The 21,832-nt window shown below is 36.2% G+C and overlaps 1 protein-coding gene across 5 annotated transcripts in view; it reads right to left on the reverse strand.

Moving 5' to 3' along the window:
* The window catches only part of LOC111154077 (nuclear receptor coactivator 1), a 154,808-nt gene that overhangs the window by 81,308 nt on the left and 51,668 nt on the right, over positions 1–21,832 (reverse strand). For all 5 annotated transcript variants that reach the window (XM_022513433.1, XM_022513434.1, XM_022513435.1 and 2 more), the window contains exons 4-5: positions 10,967–11,072; positions 3,762–3,928 (exon numbers count right to left, since the gene is read on the reverse strand). In XM_022513433.1, coding sequence (XP_022369141.1) covers positions 3,762–3,928; positions 10,967–11,055 — 256 coding nt within the window. In that variant the 5' untranslated portion in view covers positions 11,056–11,072. The remainder of the gene's footprint in view (positions 1–3,761; positions 3,929–10,966; positions 11,073–21,832) is intronic.

Consider the following 21,832-nt stretch of genomic DNA (forward strand, 5'->3'; position numbering starts at 1 on the left):
ATCTGTGTGTAAGTTTTCATGTAGACATATGTTTTCATTTGTCTCAGGTTTATACCTACAAATGGAATTGCTGAGCGATATGGTAACTCTATGGTTAACATTTTGTGGGACTACTGGACTGTTTCCCAAAGTGGCTCCACAATTTTATTTTACGTTCTTAAAAGCAGCGTATGGGGGTTCCAATTTCTCCCGTCCTTACCAACACCTGTTAATCTGTTTCTTTGATCATAGCCATCTAGTATCTTATTGTGGTTTTGATTTGCGTTTCTCTGATGGCTAATGATATTGAACAGGTTCATCATTTATATGTCTTTGGAAAAACGTCTATTCAGAGACTTTGCCCATTTTTTAACTGGCTTATTTATCTTTTTAATATTATGGTATAAAAGTTTCTCATTTAGTTCTAAGACATACTTCCTTCATTAATTTATATGTTTATGACACTAAGACATGTTTTTGTTTTTAAACATTAGTTTGCCGAAAAACATAAACTATCAAGTTCAAGTAAATTAAATAACTATGAGTAAAAAGCAAAACATCTAAAGTTTTAGGTAAATCCTAAGGCAGGAGTGGCTACGGGACCAACTTTCTGGCTTAAGGAATGTGGACAGAAATGACATGCAATTTCTGGGTTTTATCCTTAAAAGGAAAGAAGTGTGTCTTCCCATTTTCTTCTTCCCCCTTCTTGTCAGCTGGGATATAGACAGGTGAGCCATGTGTGACCACAGAGGTGATGGCAATACACTAGGAAGGGCACAGCAGAAAAGACAGAAGGAATGACAACCTCTGACACATACCTAGATTATCTTGTTAAAGCCACTGTATTTTGGTCTCTTGTTACGGTAGCCTAGCCTATATCCTAACTAATACATTCTGTATTTCTCAATAACATGTTTATTTGCTGTATCTTGATTATGTCCTTGACAGACATTATTGACCTGCTATCATGAAAAGTAAGACTTGAGCTTACTTACATCCACCTTCACATACATACTTCTCCGTCCTTCCATCCTCCCAATATAGTTACAACAATTTTTAGAACAATCAGTATTTAACATCTATGTTACTATGGCTATATAAATATTACTTCACAAATGAGCCAGATGTGTGCTATAATTTATGTTTCTTATATTTTGTGTTTTGGGTTTGTTTTTTTTTTTCTTTTTTAGAACAACTCATCTCTAAACTATCCCCAAGAGTTGAAAAATTCCTCTCAGTTTGGTCAGTCATCATATATTCTGTTCCTTTTTTTTTCCCCCTATGGAAGTATTCCTCCTTAAGTCTGTCATCCACCTGCTCCAACTGGGACTGGCTATGTTTTTAGGCTGATGCACAACTGTAATCCTGGGTCTCCTTCTACCTTTCTTCTGTTAAGATTCCATGGTTTCCCTGGATTAAGATCCTATGCCTTTCTTTCTTGGTTTACTACCTTGGTTTTACTAGGTATTTCTGGGGGAAAAAAAAAACACCAAAAAACAAAAAACAAAAAAACAAACAGACAAAAAAACTTTTCAATTCTGAAATGCTGGCTGAATATTCAGGCTCTGAATGTCTGAGAATGTCTTTATTTTGCACTCATACTTCATTTGGATGCACACAGAATTCCAGGTTTAGAATTCTCATTTTTCAGTACTGTTATTCAGAAATCTAGATACATTCTGAGTCCAGTGTGTTGTCTATTTTTTCTCTCTCATTTCTTTTCTCTCTAGTGTCTGAAAATTGTGCAGTGATGTGAGTTGGTTTTTTTATCCCTTCTCTTTTTTATTCACTATGCTGGGCACCATATGAGTACTTTCAATCTGGAAATCCACATCTCTCTAATTCTGAGAAGTGCGCTGTTTTGCTTTCGTACTACTACGCTTATAATTTCCTCCCTTCTATTTGGTTTGTTCTCTTTCTCTGGAATTAATCATATGTTATACCTCCTGAACTAATCCCATACATTTTCATCTTTCTCTTGGTTTTCCACTGCTTATCTTTTTATTTTACTTTCTAAGGGATTTCTTCACATTATTTTTCAACCCTTCATCTATTTTTCAACAGATACTCACTGGAAGTCTACTATGTAGCCAGGAACTGCTTTAGGTATTGATGACACAGTGATAAACAAGCAAAAATCCCTGCCCTCATGGAGCTCTAGTGGGAGTAGGCGGACATGAACACATAACACATGTAACATGTTAGGTGCAAAAAACACTGTAGGGAAAATAAGTCAAGGAAGCTGTAGAGGTGTGTATGTATTAGACAGGATAGTTACGGACAAGTTAATTGAGAAGAAATGTTTGAACACAGACATATAAGGGGTGAGAGAGTATACATATCTGGGAAAGAGAGTGTATATATCTGGGAAAGAACATTCCAGACAAAGGTAGCAGAAAGTGCAAATACCTGAGGCGGAGAGTGCCCAAAATGATCAGGCAGAGGGTATGAGTAGGCAAAGAGTAGAAAACAAGGTAAAGAGATAAAGTTTATTTCGGCTATCCTGATTTTAAGTACCAAAGGTTATTTGATGTTTTGAATGTTATTTTATAGCATCTTATTATTATTTCATAGATGAAGTATCTTCCTTTTTGTCTCTGAGGGATTGTTGGATGGTTTTAAGTTTTTTTCTGCTCCCTGCATTGTCTCTGCTTTCTCTGAGTTCCCATTTTTTCTATTTGCTTGATTTGTGCCTTTTCTTTTTCTCTTTGTTTGATTATAGCCTTTCCTCAAATATCTGGATGTTTATTCATATTAAAAAGTGAGGTACTAAAATGCTGACTGGCAGCTCTGTGACTAGAGGGGGCAAGACAGAGAACTGATTTTGTCACGTGGGGATCATTCCCAACGTCTCTTCCTTTGGACTGCTCAGTGTCCCCAGAAGAGTCCTCCCACCTCTGACTTAGGGAGTATGAGTCAGGCTGTCAGGGTTTGAGACCAAGCAGCAAGAAGACATATAGCCTCTTACCGGCTCTCCCCTTTGCAGACTTAAAAATACCAGCTTCTCCTCTCTGCTCAACCAGCTGTCACTAGACGATCTACTTTCCAGCTTATAAAATCTTAAAATCCTATCACTTTAATCATTATAAATATATTTGTTTATACTCTTTTGACATTGCTTTTCATCTGAAGTTCTTTTGGGTCTATTCCATTTGTTGTATGTGTTCCTACTTACTGTAGATTATTTCCTCATATGTTACATAAATTTTTAGCATCAAATCACCCTCAGAAGCACCTTTTCTTTGGGAACGCCTTGGGGCCAGGTGTGGGAATTTCACTCCAAAGTGCTCTGCTTTTGTATCTACTTTAGTTCTTTGTAAGGGGTTTTGTGGTATGGGTGTTGAGTAAATATGAGTAAGTACAAATACAAATCATTAAAAAAAACCAGGGTGTTCTCATAGGACACTGTTTCCCACACTCAGAGCCCAGGCAGAGACCAGCTTATTATTCAGATGGAGGGATTTTCCTACAAGCGAGCTATTGTCTTTTAACACCATGCCAGAGCATCCGGTCTGATACCACAACTTATGTCTCTTAACTCAATTCCCTAGGATACCAGCTTCCATAACCAACCAAGGCAACAAGTGTTCATGTTAAATTAAACCTTGTTGTTATAACAAGAAGCCTCTCAGATTCACTTTCTAAAATAAAGACCATCTAAATAAACATGCTTTAATAAGATTATGAAATTCAATGCAATTTCTTAATAATAAAAAAATAAAATTGCATATTATGAAGGTCTTCATAACAAAGCACACAGCTATGGGTTTGGTTTTGTTTACCTTGTTCCATTCTCTTCATTAGCTGTATCTGATCGACTGTCTTCTTCAAAATCTTGCATTTGTCTGGCTTTACACTCAAACTGTCAATGTCACTGATGTTGGCAGACAGCAACTCAGCTAGCTCTTCTAAATATTTATTTTCTTGCTCCCTGCGCCTCTTTTCAGTGCTGTTACACAAAGAAAAACCAGTTAGTGTACATTTCTACCACCGTACTTCCTTCTCTGTTCAAGTACTTAATATTTACATACTTATAGAGATCTGTAATTTTATCCAGAATATAAAGTCAGATTTTGAAAACAATCTAAATTCACATCTGAAAAACAGATACTATGAAATACCAAAGTACAGAAAACAATTCTGCCCAAAGTACGTAAAAAGAATGACTGCCATCACAGATGTTATTTCCTCAATGATGTAAATACATCAAATATTTCAAATAGCGAATGAATGTTAGATGTTAAAAGGAAGCAGATGGTACATATACAAGTTGCATTTGGAATTTATTTTACATTTTAAATATTATAAATTAAGCAGTGGAGACTATACTACAGTTCAAATAAGTTATACTTGGAAATCTGATAAACTGTCTTAATTTTTTTGCTACTGAAAGAAATCTGATGAACTCTTGATTCTTATAATGATTAGACCATTAGTTGGTCCTATCAAAAAGAGTATCCATCCAGGGACGCCTGGGTGGCTCAGTTGGTTAAGCAGCTGCCTTCGGCTCGGGTCATGATCCCGGCGTCCTGGGATCGAGTCCTGCATCGGGCTCCTTGCTCGGCGGAGAGCCTGCTTCTCCCTCTGCCTCTGCCTGCCATTCTGTCTGCCTGTGCTTGCTCTCTCTCCCTCTCTCTCTGACAAATAAATAAAATCTTTAAAAAAAAAAAAAAAGAGGATCCATCCAAAAAGTAAAAGAAGAAGAATAAAAAATCAATAGAGAGACAAATGTACAGAGAACAAGGTCTTTTGTATAAACTTTGTTCTAAAAATAGAAAGGACATCTATTTATAAGTTCTCATAAATGTAATAAATAAAATCAATTTGGAATAATGAGAACAAAGGATAATTGTGCAAAAAGCTAGCACTTTATATTCATTCCAATGCACTGAATGAATATTGTTCACTTTTGTTTTCCAGTCTTTACTTCTGGGTTAATTAGCCAAATCATCAGGCAACTTGCTTCATGTAATACATACAAAGATAGTGAAGTATTACTTTGAAATGAATTTTTCCATTATCAAATTAACATAATAAGAAAGACTGGACATAAATAGCTCTTTGTTTTACAAGCAGCAATCAAAATCATCTGGTATAATGGTAGAAAAGTGGCAGAAAAAAAGAGGTGAAAAGAGGGAAAGACCAATTGCTTTTTAAAAACCTCATAATTGGCAACAATTAAAATATCTCCAACTTTTCATAATAAAAAAACTATAAAAGCAATAACATTTCCATAACAACATAATAAGTTGACAATCAACTGTATTTAACTACGTAAAACTAAATGCTACAAAATAGTACACATCCCCCAAAAAATCAAATTTTAAAACTGTAACAATCGTATTGGCTTTACCTTTAAAACCTTTCATTATTGAGTATTGGTCTCATTTTACTTAGTTAAAACTTTATCAATAGTTTCTGCAGAAAGTACATGTGGTCAGGTATTTTGACAAACTTCACACCAAGGTATTGAAAACATGAAGAAAATAAGTGACACACATTTTGATGTATGCAAGGATTCAGAGAACTCCATCTCTGCAACTTGACAGCGTTTTAGAGCATGTGTGATTTTAACTTAGAGAAACTAATTCATACTAGACTTAGTTTGTAGATTCAGTCTGAAGCATGATCTGTTTACATCTAGGGGTCTACATTCCAACACAGGTCAATTGGATTCAGGTGTTCGAACTCCCAGATCTGTTTCTGACATGACATTTTGTGTGAAACTGGAGTGCCAGACACCACTGCAGAGTAAAAGAAGTGATGGAACAGCAGGATAGTCAGAGAGGTGACAGAGGAAGCAAGAAGCTCAAAGTAATGAAATGCTAAGGTGTCTACAAAATGACTTAAGAATGAGACTCGGAAGGGCGCCTGGGTGGCTGAGTCTGTTAAGCATCTGCCTTTGGCTCAGGTCATGATCCCAGGGTCCTCTGATCAAGCTCCGCATTGGGCTCCCTGCTCACTGTGGAGCCTGCTTCTCCCTCTCCCTCTGCTGCTCTGCCTGCTTGTGCTCTTTCACTTTCTCTGTCAAATAAATAAATAAAATCTTAAAAAAAAAGAATGAGACTAGGAAAATCACCACTGAATGAAGTAACTAATAAACAAGGACAAAAAAATGAGAGCAGACATATTCAAATGAAGTCAAAACTGAAGAAGGGGCGGATGTGACAAAAAAATCCTACCTTAATAGAAAAGAAGGCTTCCTTTATTATTCTAGGCCACTTACATTTCTCCTTAACTGCCCAATGGACTTCCATTGATACTGCACACATGCTGGTTAATAATGCTATGAATTAACTCCACATGCATCTTTTGTTTTACTTACTGGCTTTTTCAACAAATGCTCGTCTGCTTATTATGTGCCAGATAACTGTGTGCTATGTCCTGGGGACCCAGGGGTAAATTAGATGTAGTCCCAATTAAGGTGAGAATAAAGAAAAGGAGCCATTACAGTGATGAGACTATAATACTATAGAAGCTCACAGAAAAAGCACCTAAACCTAGAGAACAATAAGTCCAAACCTAGTGGTAGAGAGGGACTGGTTTCAGGGTTGGGAAGGCAGATAAATTCACCCAGCTTTTTCAAAGGTATAAAATGGGAATGAAAATGTCAAGTTAAAGGACCTATAGGTAGTTCTGTATGCTTGAACTGTAAGTAAGAAACAAAAGGGCAAGAGATGAGGTCCAGGCCGGATCATGAGGGGTCTCGCATACACCAAGATAAAGAGCACGCACAGTGCGTTGCTTAAAAGCACAAATTCAAACCTCCTTGGTCATTTATTAGCTGTGTAATGCTGGGCAAGTTACTCAGAAGCAATTTAACTTCTCTAAGCTTCAATTTCTTTATCCGCAAAACAGGGATGATGACATTAATTATCTCCCAGAATTGTGTGAGGATTAAAAAAGATGATACATGTAAAATGCTTGGCAGAGCTCCTGGCTATTAGTTCAATAAATGTTATCTATCATCACCATTTTGGCTATGAACACTTATTTTCAGGGTAAGAGGAAGCCGAGAAGGGTTTCAGAAGAGGAATGCGTGGCATGACCAGATTTGTAAGCTCCCTGAAGATAGAAAACCTGTCTCACTTCACTTACTTCCTTAATAACATGCACACCATGCTGGCTGAATAGCAGGCACTTAATAAAGACCTGTTGAGCTGAATTAGAAATGTTACACAAGCACAAGGCACTGCTACCTGCCATTTTGAGATGAGCATTTTAATCTCCATTCTCCAGTGGAGTTAAGGAATGGAGAAGAGGTAATAGGAGGAGATACGAGACATCTCACCCCACCAAACAACTACTAAGAAACTCTATCAGGGCTCCCATGGACAGGGCTGGCAATACCTGAAGTCTAACATATGCTCTTCACAATTAATGAAGAGACAGTAGATGATAACAAAACCGAAAGAAACGTGACAAGGTGGTATTCATGCGCAAACTCAAATCAGTTTCAAAATCACAAAGTTTTGGTTTACCATACCAAAAATAGCAATTGAAACTAAGGCCCACATTTATAAAACTGAAGGAGGGAATGTTCTCAAGTATTTTGAAAGCAAACATACAAAGGTAAGGATTATCCTTACAAACATATAAGGATTGTCTTTAAAAATCTAAGAGAAAAATACATTAAATTTTTGATATTTTTAATAACATGATTATACATGTACAAAAAACAAAGACATACAGATAAACCATTAAACAAATAGGAAAGTTCAGAACAATGGATGCACATGCACACGAGACCAATAATCCCAAATCATACTATATTCCTGGGTATTAAAAACTGCCAATTAAAAAGTATAATAGACAAAATGATACCATTTCTAAAAACAATAAAAATTTGGTGGTACACTAGAATACATCTAACTAAAGATGAGGTAGTTTTTCAAAGGGAAAATTATAAACTGTTACTGAAGAACAGGGAAGACTTGAATAAGTGAACAGCCTTTATATATAAATAAGAACACTCTAGAATCTGGAGTCTAGAAAATAAAAATGTCATTTCTCCCCCAACTTAATCTATAAAAGTAAATGAAATTCTAATCCAAATCCCAGGAGTATTTTTTCCAGAAGAAAAATATGAATTGGAAGTTAAAGGGATAAGAAGAGGGAAAACAATACTGAAAAACAAAAAGGAAGAGTGACTTGCCCCTTCAGAGATCAAGGTGATTTTCTTAAGAAAGTTCAGAACCAGATCCCTATCTATTCAGGAACTTGATCTATGATAAAGGTAACAGCACAAAAGCATCGAAAGGATAGGGTCATAATTACTTATGAGCTACATGGGAAAAAATAAAATTGTATCACACACAAAAATAAATTCCAGATTAATAAAAACTCTAAATATGTTTTAGGGGAAGATACATAAAAATACAGTTAAGGCCTTAAGGCAGAGGGGAAAAAAATTCTTTAACAAGATCCCCTAAGAGCTTGACACATGAAAACTGAAGGTTCCAAGATACATCAACAGATTTCAAAAACAGAGTTAAACAGACTGGGAGAAGATACTTGCAACAAGTATAAGCAAAACAAAGTAGTCGCTAGAAAATTAAAAATAACTCTTTTTTAAAAAGATTTTATTTATTTATTTATTTGACAGGCAGAGATCACAAGGAGGCAGAGAGGCAGGCAGAGAGAGAGGGGGAAGCAGGTTTCCCGCTGAGCAGAGAGCCCAGTGCGATGCGGGGCTCAATCCCAGGACCCCGAGATCATGACCCGATCATGACCTGACCCGAGGCAGAGGCTTTAACCCACTGAGCCACCCAGGTGCCCCTAAAAATAACTCTTATAGATAAAAAGGAAAAGGATAAACACCCTAGCAGGAATATGGGCAAAAGATACAACCAGGAAATTCACAGAAGAGGAAAAGAAAAATCATGATCAATTTAACTAGTGGTTGGTTAAATATACATAAAACTGTAGCCCCACATTCATCAGATTGGCAAAGAGTTAAAGTGAGGAGAGAATAGTGTCGGTAAGCATGTGAGAAAAAAGAACTCTCAATGCTTGTTTTTTGAAGAGCAATGTGGTAGTGACCTAGTTAACAAAAATGTACACAGATCCTAACAGAACTCTTACATGTAAAGTAGGAAATGTGTATGAGGATGTTTGCTGCAGTGCTAGCGGTAAGGGCGAAAATTTCTAACAAAAAGGTTATTTATCTATAGGGAATGTCTCTCTGTAGAGAAATAGATTTTTCAAACGGGGTACATTCCTGTAATACACTATTTCATCAAAAAGTGATAAGACTGAATCTCTATGTATTTATAGCTCAAGATACATGCTGAAAAGAGTATATTATATTATAGTATATGTATATATAGTATACAGTATGGTACTATATATTTATAAACATTCATTATTACTCACTGATCCTTATCTATATGATTATTAAAAATGGAGAATTTAGTTGCAGACAGATAATTTAATCGTTAATCATTTTACTACCTTTATTCAAGCAAATATAAAATATTAACACAATACTAATAATACTGTAAAATATGAACAATTATGTGATGTCTATAGATAGTCTTAGTCTCTCTACTTTTGTAGATTAAAAAAATTCCCCCAAACAAAAAATTAAATCTAAAAAAGTTTTATTTATTCGTAAGTTTTCCTTTGAAAAGGACTGACTTTACATAAGAACATTAACTCTGACAACATAAAGCTCCCTTGTATCTTGATATCAACATTCCTCTGAGCATCTGGACTTACCTGTGGTTATGAGTGCTTAGATTAGGATCTCTCTACGAGAGGTCTCTCAACTGATTAACTTCTCTCGCCAGCTTGGAGCCCTGGCACTCACTCTCCTATTAAAATCCTTTCCACCTCCTGAGCCCCAGGAGAAAGAAGCGTGTAATCCAGTGACAAAAGAGTCTTCTGCTACTTCACTCTAGAGGTCAGTGATTATCAACTGCAGCCATATTGCTTTCCCCATCCTTGGGAAATACTGACGAACATTTGACAACGTTTGAAGAAATTTTTGGTAATTGTAACTGCGGTGACATTTTGGTTATCAGAACTGACATAAAGATGCTACTGTCCTCTAGTGTGTGAAAGCCAGGGATATTGCTAAACATTGTACAATATACAGGATGGCGTCTACAACAAAGAATTATCTGACAAAGAATTATCACTATTATCGGCAATAGTGAAAGGCCGAGAAAGCTTGCTCGAGATCCTAGAAGGTGAATGAATGGATCCCCGCTCTTCTCCTCTCAGGTGGGAAGCTGCTCTTTTGATGTGATTAAGGTCCCTTCTCTATCTGGCGTTTGTTAGTATCTTCTTAGCAATTACTCTCTTTTAGCCTATTTAAGGTGATCATATCCCTTATAATATACAAATATTGAATTTCACAAATAGGCATTCTTTAAAAATCCTAATATTACAACAATATATTTCTTTGTTCTACTAAGGCCATAATGTTCTAAGATAGCAATTAAAGATGTACAATGGATTTACTCATCCACTTGAAAAATATTTACTGTGTCCTTACTATACGTAACCCAAATACTATGCTACGAATCAGGGATAACATGGTAAGAACAGACAAGGTCCTTACCAAATGGCAGCCTAAGTGTGTAGTGGAGAAGCCAGGGATTCGTGAAATGATCACAAGAATCAGAAAAACTTGAAATTATGGAGCAGAGCTATAAACATACATGTGAGACAGATACATGAATGAGGGAGATTTAAAATAATAGTTACAGAAATAAGAGGAGGTTTCTTTTAAGGTGGTAATGTCTAAGCTGGCATCTGGAAAACATATAGGTGTTGACAATATGTTGACTATAAATCTAGAGGGAGCAAGCTGGAGTAAGGGAGCAGCATGTGCAAAGGCCCTGGGGAAGCGAGAGAACATGGTGAGTCTAAGGGACTCAAGACCAGGAAACTTGGAGTAGATGAAACAAGGGCTCTAAAGTGTCAATGAAAATGATAAAGAAGCTCTCCCAGATATAGACTAGGAAAAGAGTGTTCCTACCTTGATGCCAGTGTGTCACATGGCGATCCTTTCCTCTTATGTGAGTCTGGGTTAGCAGGGTCAGATGAACTGTCCCCGAGGCCACTCATGTTGAAAAACTTCACACCTAAAAAGGAAGGACAACAATAAGAAATCCACCCTGGTCAACTTTCTAACCATAGGGGAGGAAGAAGCTCCTTTACGTTAGAAGATATCTAAACACTGTTTTCTCTCAATGAATAGCTAATTACAGCCATCATAAAACAACCACATCTATAGAAAAGCACAGAATCATCAGCTGGTTATTATTTCTACACTTTCTTTTCTGTATCTGTGAAACAAAATTAATAAGCCCTTATGAAAGCATAAAGGTCAGTCAGGATGAAAATATTGTTCGAATAATAAAGTAGATACTGAAATTTTTTTCAGAGAAAAAAACACTTTCAGATGTAAGTGTAAAAACAATGAATAATTTGGGAGTCAGAGAAATTATTTTTTATGTTTTTTTGGGTTATACTTTGAAAAGAACTTTAAATGACTTTTACTCATAAGGTTTGGGACTTTATATTGTTAGGAAAATAAATAATACATATACAATTAAAGTTAAAGCGATGAACTAGATTTGGTACTTACCAACTTTGAATTCTATACTCCTAACCTTGCGTCTATGTAGTCAGGCGACAAAGATCAAATGTTTAGTCTATGTTAGGATCTTGGTATAGATGCCAGAGAACACAAAGTCATTTCCCTGAGCATGCCAGCCAGGTCTCTCTCTCACATGTTGTGCCAGTTAGTGACTGCACTTACAGATCCCTTCTGACCTGTCCCTATCAACCATTAGTCTCTGCAGAATCCCTAACGGCACTCAGAATCCTATTCCTGGCCTTATATTTATCACTACCTTTTGTGTTTTATTAGTGCCAAACAATACACCTCCTCCATTCTCTTTCACTCCATCTACCCTTATAAAAGGAAAGAAAATTCTTGTTAAATGGGAAAAACTTTTAGCTTTGCCTTAAATTATAAAATCATTAAACCACAGCAATGGCAGCTGTGCTTATAAAGTATCTTATAAAGAATGCTGAGATCCATAAGAATCACTCACATGGTTTTAATTAATACATCGGAGTACATCTTTTCCTCTAGTCCAAAAATTTACTCTGTCTCTAGCCCTTTCTCAATACCAAAGACTGTCATTTCCCTTTTCAGTGTATAAATAGTACCTAAAATTCTAATCACAAATTTATTATTTCATGATACAAAAGGGCACATTTTGAATTTTTCCCATATTAGAAGTGCAGTTCATAAAAATCTCCAATGCCTAGGATTGCAGTCTTACAATTACTTTTTACTTTTCTCTTTTACTTCTTATTCTTAATTGGTATCTATGTCTGTCAATTCTTCCTTAATAAGAGATCTTAGATTCTCTCCTCCTTCTTTATTCTCAGACATAGTTATGATTCCAGTTGGAACCAAATGCCTCATTCTGGATTGATGCAAGATCCATGTATCTGTTTCTCAATTCCAGTCACTCTCACTTCTAATCTGTACTATAAACAGCACCTAAACCATTCCTGCTCAAATGTCATTTTCAAGGTATCAGTTCCCTGATGAGGAATCAATGGGGTCCCCCCACTGGAGCATGGTGATTAAATGATGGGCTTTGGGGTCAGAAAGGCCTTAAGTTTATTTAAGTCCTGGATTAACCACTACCTGCTTATTCTTGGGCAAAGTGTGTAATCTCCTTAAACCTAATTCCTCATCTGTAACACAGGGATAATAATTACCTTCACCTACCTTCAGATGTGTCATGAGGACTGAATAGTGTGTGTGAAGAGCACACTGTAGTTCTGGAGAAGCTGGCTACTGGAGACAGCTCCAGGGGCAGTGTTCACTCAGGGGATAACTCATTCCAAACCTCCTCATCAATAAATACAATGGACACTTCTCATTCCTTCATTTCTTACTGCTCAATATCTGCTAACTTATATTATTATTATTATTTTATTGGATTACTTGGAGCAGCATTTAAAATAGTTGTGTTCTGAAACACTGTCATCCACTGGCTTCTGTGATCCCACACCTTAACAAACACTTAACAAATGAATCTATATATCTATCATGCATCAGGCACTATGCTAAAAACAGAGGAAATAATGGACAGCAAAAGAGAGGTTCCTGTCCTCATGGAGTACAAGACATAAACTTGATGAGACACAAAAATACCATATAATTTTATTGATTTTTTTTCTTTTATTTTATTAACATATAATGTATTATTTGTTTCAGGGGTACAGCTCTGTGAATCATCAGTCTTACACACTTCACAGCAATCACCATAGCACATACCCTCTCCAATGTCCTTCTCCCATCCTCCCCATCCCTCCCAACCCCCTCCCCTCCAGCAACCCTCAGTTTATTTCCTGAGATTAAGAGTCTCTTATGGTTTGGTCCCATCTTGTTTCATTTTTTTCTTCTCTTCCCCACACGACCCCCAGCCCTGCCTCTCAAATTCCTTGTGTCAGAAAGATCATATGATCTCTGACTGACTTAATTCGCTTACATAATACCCTCTAGTTCCTTCCACATCATTACAAATGGCAAGATTTGGGGTTTTTTATGGCTGCATAGTATTCCATTGTATATATTCTTTTTCCTTTTTAAAAGACTTATTCATTTGAGAGGGAGAGAGGGAGAGAGCAAGCAAGTGCATGCGAGTACACACAAGCAGGGGGAGGGAGAAGCAGACTCCCCATTGAGCAGGGAGCCCAATGTGAGGCTGGATCCCACGACCCTGGGATCATGACCTGAGCCAAAGGCAGACGTTTAACTGACTAAGCCACCCAGGCACCCTAACATATACTTTTAAATTGTGATAAAAGTTACAAAGGAAAAGAATAGGGTTCATAGGGAGAAGCAACAGAGGAGACCTAATTTTAATTGGGGGATCACCTGAGCCTTCTCTGAAGAGGTGATGTTTAAGTCATGACCTGAGGGATTATAATTAGTATCATTTTCTTCTTACTTCATTCTTAGTACTTTTTGCCCAATTATTCGGAGTCAGAATTCCTTATGGTCCTAACATTCTACATCTCTTTTTCCCTCAGACTATATACATTATCCTGGGGTAACACCACCACTCAACATGATTTCAAAACACATCTCTCTACTGATTATCCTCGAAACTCTATCTCTAGCTCAGACCTCCTGGGTCTCAGACCCTGAATCCAATTCTTCACCAGGAATCTCTATCCAGATGTCACATAGGCACTTCAAATTTAACTTTCCAAAAATGAACTTAACATCACCTCATCAATTTCTTCTCTCAGTATGTTGGAATCTTTCTAGCTTCTTCACCACATGCAAGCAGACACCAAAATTTGTCAATTTTTATTTCCCAATTGTTTCCAAAATCCATCCCTTTCTCATATTCTCCTCTCACTGTCTCCTGCTGGACTATTAAAATAACTTTCCAGATGGTCTCCCTGAGCCACCAGTGTAGGCTATCAAAAATGTAATCATCTCAATCTTTGCTTAAAACCCTTCACTAAATCCTCACTGCAAAGAGGACATTTAACTTCCTTGACATAATATACAAAGTTTCCATCAGTTCTCACCTGTTGTGTGTCTATTACAGAACCTGGTGAATAAGTGACTAAACTTCTGTTCAATCAAGTATTTATAGATTATGGGGGCCTTGGGTGGCTCAGTGGGTTAAGCCTCTGCTTTCAGCTCAGATCATGATCTCTCAGGGTCCTGGGATCAAGCCTCACATTGGGCTCTCTGCTCAGCAGGGAGCCTGCTTCCCCTCCCCCCACCCCAACGCCTGCCTCTCTGCACTTGTAATCTCTGTCAAATATATAAATAAAATATTTTTAAAAAGTATTTATAGATTATATTTTTTAAAAGATTTTATCTGCTTATTTCAGACAGAGAGCATGAGCAGGGGGAGAGGCTGAGCGAGCAGACTCCCCGCTGAGCAGAGAGCTCGACGTGGGGGGTGGGGGTGTCGAAAGATAAAAATAAAATCTGTAAACATTAGTCAGAAAAGTTTAAATTGATCTCAATGTGGGTAACCCTAACTTAACTTAGCAATAAGTATTTATTAATCTCCTAGTATATGCCAGCCTCTGTTTTAGGTACTGGGGAGACAGCTATGAATAAAATGTATAAAAATCACTGTCCTTGGGATGCCTGCGTGGCTCAGTCAGTTAAGTGTCTGCCTTGGGCTCAGGTCATGATCCCAGGGTCCTGGGTTTGAGTCCCACATTGCGCTCCTTGCTCAGCGGGAGCCTGCTTCTCCCTCTGCCTGCTGCTCTCCCTGCTTGTGTGCACGCTCTCTCTCTCTGACAAAATCTTAAAAAAACACTGTCCTCATAGAGTTTCATTCTGTTGCGAGGGAGAGAGACAACAGATAAAATTAAAAAGTAAATTATAGAGTATATTAGAAGGTGATAAGTGTTGAAGAGAAAGACCAGGTGAAAATAGAGACTGTGTGGAAGGGAAGGGATAGCAATTTTAAGTAGAATTTTAAATAGAATTTTAAGTAGTTAGAAAAGGCCTCACTGAGAAGGTGAGAATATGAGCAAAGACTTGAAGGAGGTGAGGCAGAGGTAAGGGCTTTAAGGCCTCAAGGCCAGCGCATAACTATGCTTTTTGAGAAACATGAAAGATCAGTGTAGCCAAAACCAGGGAGTGAGGAAGGTGATAAGCTCTGAAAGATCACAGGAGGCTACACTGTGTAAGGCCAGAAAAACCATTTTAAAGACTTTAGCTTTTTTCAGACTGAATTAGGCAATCAGTGGAAGGTAAAGTACAAAGGAATGACAAGATCTAATTTTCATTCTAAGACTTCTGCTATGAAGGGTAAGTACAATCTTTCTCATCTCAGTAATCCGGTATTTAAGTTTCTAATTGCTAAATGGCCTTTTTCATTGGAATAGCTCACTGTCACCTCAAACTCAACATGTATAAAATACGCTGGACTTTTAAGTTCCAGACTTCCATTAATGATAAATAAATGAGATGAGCTGCATTGTCAATTGATGTCATCATAAAAAATACTTGTTAAATCTCCTGTGGTGGGGGGAGAGAAAGGACCTACGAAAAGGAAAATAATTACAGTTTAAGGTGGACAACCTCAATGCAAAGGCAAATATGCAAGCCTTGTAACAACTACCACCACAACAAAAAAGATGTCAAAAGATCTGGCATGTTTTTAGCATCTATTCTGAAACCCAAACCCAAAATAACAATAATCATCTAAGTAATGTATTCATAGAAGCATAAATGAGGTTAACCAAATATCACAGAAGAAGCTACTTCATTTTATATTCACATAGAAATAAAGTACAATATTTTTAAATGTATTAATACAAAAAATGAAATTACATAACAAATTTTATAATAATGAAGGAGCATGAACTCTAAGCTAAGCTTTTCAAGAGAAGTAGAAATAAAAGAGAGCAGAAAATGAAGAGGGGAAGAAAATGAAAGAGAAGACTTTAGAGTTTGCTAAACTGAAAGAGAGGAAACAGCTAACTCCCTACTTCCTGCTCAGGGACTACTTACTTTCTTATCTGCCCATCTTTTTTGCCTCCAAAGACATTAGGTTATACCCATCTGAGAATTTACCCATCTGGAATTCTACTAGCTCTCAAAATTCAAAGGGCCATATACTTCTTATTACACTATGCTATAAATTATAATTCTCCTGCTTGTCTCCCCTTCTAGATTATGAACTCAAAGACAGTTACTAGATCTTTTTATTATATATCCAGTATCCAACATAATGTCTAAAAGATGTAAAAGCTAAAATAGGCGATGAATTAAAAGTGATAAAGCTCCTTAAGTAATATGACATTTGAAAGTTTAAAGGATATTTAAGATATTTTATAGTTAAATATTTTCTGGAATCTTTCATAAAGCTTTGGAATTCTTTCCTATAATTGAGAAACTATGCTTGCTTGAAATCCCTGTTACCCTGTTTTCAATGGGGGGAAAAAAAAAACAAAACCTGTCTTCTTGATCTAGAATTTGGAGAAAATCTCTTCTAATTTTGAAAAGGTAAAAATCTACTATTTGGGAGGAACCCCCCACAATATTCCATAGTACTGTAGAGACATGAAGTCATACAACTGTAAACATAAGTAATACAGTCTCGCAGACTGGATAATTCTGAGCTAGACTTAAAACAAGATTTCCCAGACCGTGCACCCCTCAGACTACTGGCTAGAGATTGATATCTGCTACATTTATCTGAGATTCTGGGGCTAAGGAGACATTAGACAATAATTCAACAGCAGCCAGACAGGCTGGCCTACCAAAAGAAGAGCCAACAATAAGAAGCTATGAGAGAGTCACCAGCAATGTGCTGATGATATGATTCTGGTATTAACTGCTTTCTATTTACAAAACACAATATACAGATAGTGGAATGCAAAACCTCTGATGAGTAAGAACCATTACAGCTGTTCTATTTGTGGAATGGCTTTACGTTTGGCAGTAAGGGTACTTAAATAAGGTTCATTAAGAAAAGAAATGTGGGTTTCAGGAAACCAATTTGCATATCACCTTTTAAAAAGAGGTAAGGTTTCTAAGTAAAAGTTCCCTGTTGATTTGAAGAGTTGCTAAGTTGTACCCAAACAACCTCATGCAATCTGCAGAGAACCGTTTTAGGAATTAGAAACCACATCTATCTCAAATAGACCAGACAAAACCAAACAGGTGGGGCTGAAGAAATAGGTCAGTGTTTTATATTTCAGTTGAATTATAAATTTCTAGAACATAAGACATTTGTCACTCATCCCCCAGACTTAGCTGAGAACCGTACAATTTGAAAAGTAAGTAACAATATGTTAGTAAACAACTCTTACACTTTAAAATGCTTAGCAGGCAATTAGCACAAAACAGCATAGACATGATGAGGGGGCATTCTGCGAGCTAAACCTCTCCAAGCTGACAGCTGTAAGCAAAGAATCACATAGGAAAATCGTGATAAACAAAGCTCCTGCACTGAGCAGCTGCCATATAGAAATATTTCTCAGACTAGCATTCTCAGACACCTAAGGTTCTCTAAAAGAAGTTTTCAGTTTTCTTGTCTTTTCAATCCCTTGTCAACTGAAATCTTTCTCATGTGATAAAGTGTGGGGACTTTGGGGATTTTCACCACACTTTTCATGGTTGAGTAATTTTCCATTTTTCGAATATCCACATTTTGTTTATTCATCAGTTGACGGACATTAGGTTTTTCCATTTCAGGGGCTATTTACTAATAATGATTCCGTGAACATTTATATGCATAAATGTCTTCAATTCTCTTAGTATTCTTGGAGTGGAACTACTGCATCATACTGTAACTCTCTTTAGCTTTTGGAGGAACTGCCAAACTGTCTTCCACAGTGGCTATACCACCTTAATTTTTTACCAATGTACAATTGTTCCAATTTCTCTACATCCTCACCAAATTTGTTATTTTCTGTTTTCTAATTTTATCTTAACTCTGGCCATGCTAGGAGGTGTGAAATGGTATCTCATTACAGTTTTGATTTGCATTTATTTCCCTAATGTGCTTTTTCATGTGCTTATTGGCTATTTTTATATATTCTTTGGAGAATGTCACTTTGCCCATTTTTAAATTGGGTTATTTGTCTTTTTATTTTTGAGTCATGAGAGTTCATTGTGACTCTGGCGCCTTAGGCCACTCAGCCATCTTAAAACCCTATGAGTTCTTTATATTAGGGTACCACACCTCTACCAGATACATGATTTGCAAACATTTTGTTTTATGAACAAAGTCTTTAATTTTGATGAAATCCAATTTATCTACTTTTTCTTACTGGAGTAAGTACAACTCCTAGACTTCCTTAAAGACAGTTTCTATTAATTGCTATTTTTCCTGTGTATATAACCTTGCTTTCTTGTTTCTCTGAGTGCTCCCTAATTTTTTGTTTAAAAAAAAAACAACAGATATTTTGAAGCTAATGCCTAAACAAAGATTTCCTTAAATGCCTGGAAACAAAAAGTCTCTCTGAATCCACAAAGCCAGAGACCAGAACTCAGATGGTGGCTATCTCCCTGGCCCAGAGAAGAACTCCCATAATCTCTGCCATAAATGGCCTGCCAGTATCTGAACTCTTTTTTTTTTAAACATATAATGTACTATTTGCCCCAGGGGTACAGGTATGTGAATCATCAGGCTTACACATTTCATAGCATTCACCATAGCACATACCTTCCCTAATGTCCATAACCCAGCCACCCTAATCCTACCCCCCCCACCACCCAGCAACCCTTAGTTTGTTTTGTGAGATTAACAGTCTCTTACGGTTTGTCTCCCTCCTGATCCCATCTTGTTTCATTTTTTCCCTCCCTATTCCCCATGACCCCCAGCCCAGCCTCTCAAATTCCTCCTGTCAGACAGATCATATGATAATTGTCTTTCTCTGATTAACTTATTTCACTTAGCATGATACCCTCTAGTTCTATCCACATCGTTGCAAATGGTAAGCTTTCATTTCTTTTGATGGCTGCATAGTATTCCACAGTAGCTGAACTCTTATGGCCAGGAATAAAAAACAAAGGGAAATAAATGGATCAAAGCAATGAATTCTTAAAAATAAAGACATCATTTTTATCTCAATTCTAATTGATTCTATAAAACATCAGATTTTTCTTAAAAGAAAATCCTGTGCAAAATCTTATTTATATTTATTATATAAATAATAAAGACATTATCAAGGACTTGATAACTTAAATTCTAAAAATATGTAATGTTTGAAAAACTGCATTTAATACATTTTATGTTTACCATTAAAAGTTCATCCTACAGATTAAGAGAATGCTTTCTTTCTATTATTTTTTTCTAAATGGAAAGAGTAAGTTTGGAAAATGTATAAAAGTTTATTTTTTGTTTTCTATTAACAAAAATATAGGAAAAAGAGAAAAATCAAATTAGTTTTAAAGCCCAATATTTTAAATTCCTCACAATGACTTTATTTAAAATTTAATTTTTTAAGATTAAAAAAATAAACATATGCATTCACCTTGCTAAAATACTCCTGTTGTATGAATTTGTGCCTAAGGAAAGACAGTCAGCATATAAAATACATATTTGTGGCAGCTATCTTATTAACACAACTGGGCAGAAACAACCATTGGGTAATTGTAGATACACTGTACATGTGTTCCAAAAAATTAGTTTTATATCATTCTAACTTGTGGAAAATATGTTGGTATTTCTTAAAATAAATATAAAAAAGAGATTAAAATCAGTCTTCCTGACTATAGCTCTCTTTAACTGTGTAAACAACAAAGTAAGTGTTATTTACTTGCATGTGCACAGCAAGAAAGTTTATAATAGTTTAGCAAAGAAGTAACAACCTTAAAAAAAAGAAAATGGTGATCAGAGAGACAAAACTAAGTGATAAAAATTTCATTGTCTCTCTCTTCCCATCAATTCCACCCTCTTTCAGATTCAAATACTAATGAGCACAAAATCAGCTAGAAGCTGTCGCCAGAAGAGAATGAATATCAGCATTAGACACAGATAATTCACAGATGATTATCCAAAATCAAAATTACATTTACTATATGAAATTATTCCAATATCAAGGGGGACCTCGGAGGCCCCTTGGTTTTGGCTCAGGTAATGATCTCAGGGTCTTGAGATCAAGCCCTGCATCATGCCTTGGGCTCAGTGGGGAGTCTGCTTCTCTCCCTCTCCCTTTGCCCCTTCCCCTGCTAGCATGCATGTTCACCCTGCTCTCTCTCTCTAAAATAAATAAGTAAATCTTTAAAAAATATTCCAGTATCGAAAATAAACTGTTAAGCCCCCGATCAGAAGTTGTTCAATTTTCCTCAAATATTTCAGAAACTAATTTCAGAATACAGTATGGTTAAATGTACATATATAAACCAATAAAAGAAAAATAAATATACTAAAATTTGATCCTTACAATTATAAGGTAGCAGAAGTACCAAAGTAATAGAGCTGCATATCAATTACTTGCCAAAACAATGGATTCATATTCTGAGGGCACTAGAAAATGATCAAGTCAGGTAAACCTCCAGTTAATTTCAGGGTCATCCCCCAACTAGAGCAGAAGAGACATGAAGAAAATCACAATATAAATGTACATATAATTTTCACTGCCCAAATTTATAGAAGAATATGCACTTTTTAAAGCCTAGCTTAAAATTTAAGTCATCTCACTTGATTCACTTATTTTTGGCAAAAACCTTAATACCCATTGGGAAATGAAAAAAAAAAAAAATCCCCAAGCATTTCAGGTGACTAGCTGGTTAAACAGCATTAACATTTCCTCAATGATCATACTAACTGAAATAACTACATTCCTTCCAGTGCAATGTCCAATGAAGGAAGAACTCTACACAAGTGAAATTCAAATTTCACTTTCCAGTATTCTCAACAGAATAACAACTATGAAAATAATGCCTATATTTCAGAAGCAATGGAAAATAATACAAACTTTCAGAATCAGAGGGACCCTAGCAATTGCCATCTAGTGTACTGCTTAACTTTTTAACTATATAGGCCACTTAAGCATATACGAAATGCCTATCTTGCCTGTTTTCACTTGCACAGTATAAAGTCAGTAACAAAGAATTTGAAAGGAACAAAATAAAAGGTTCACAAAGAAGGAGGCCTATTAATATGCATTTAAAGGCTATGCCAATTTAATAATATATAGAGTGCTTATGCATTTATATGTATTAACTCATCTATTCCTCCAACTGCTCTATGAAGTATGTATTATTATTTCTATTTACAGAATCATGGACTGAGTTCAACAGTTTTATCTTATTGATAAGGAAACTACTATCTGACAATGATAATGATGAAAATGATGATGACCAACACTTACG

The sequence above is a fragment of the Enhydra lutris genome, unplaced genomic scaffold, assembly GCF_002288905.1.
Source record: "Enhydra lutris kenyoni isolate GAN:26980312 unplaced genomic scaffold, ASM228890v2 scaffoldscaffold35, whole genome shotgun sequence".
NCBI classification, from domain to species: domain Eukaryota; kingdom Metazoa; phylum Chordata; class Mammalia; order Carnivora; family Mustelidae; genus Enhydra; species Enhydra lutris.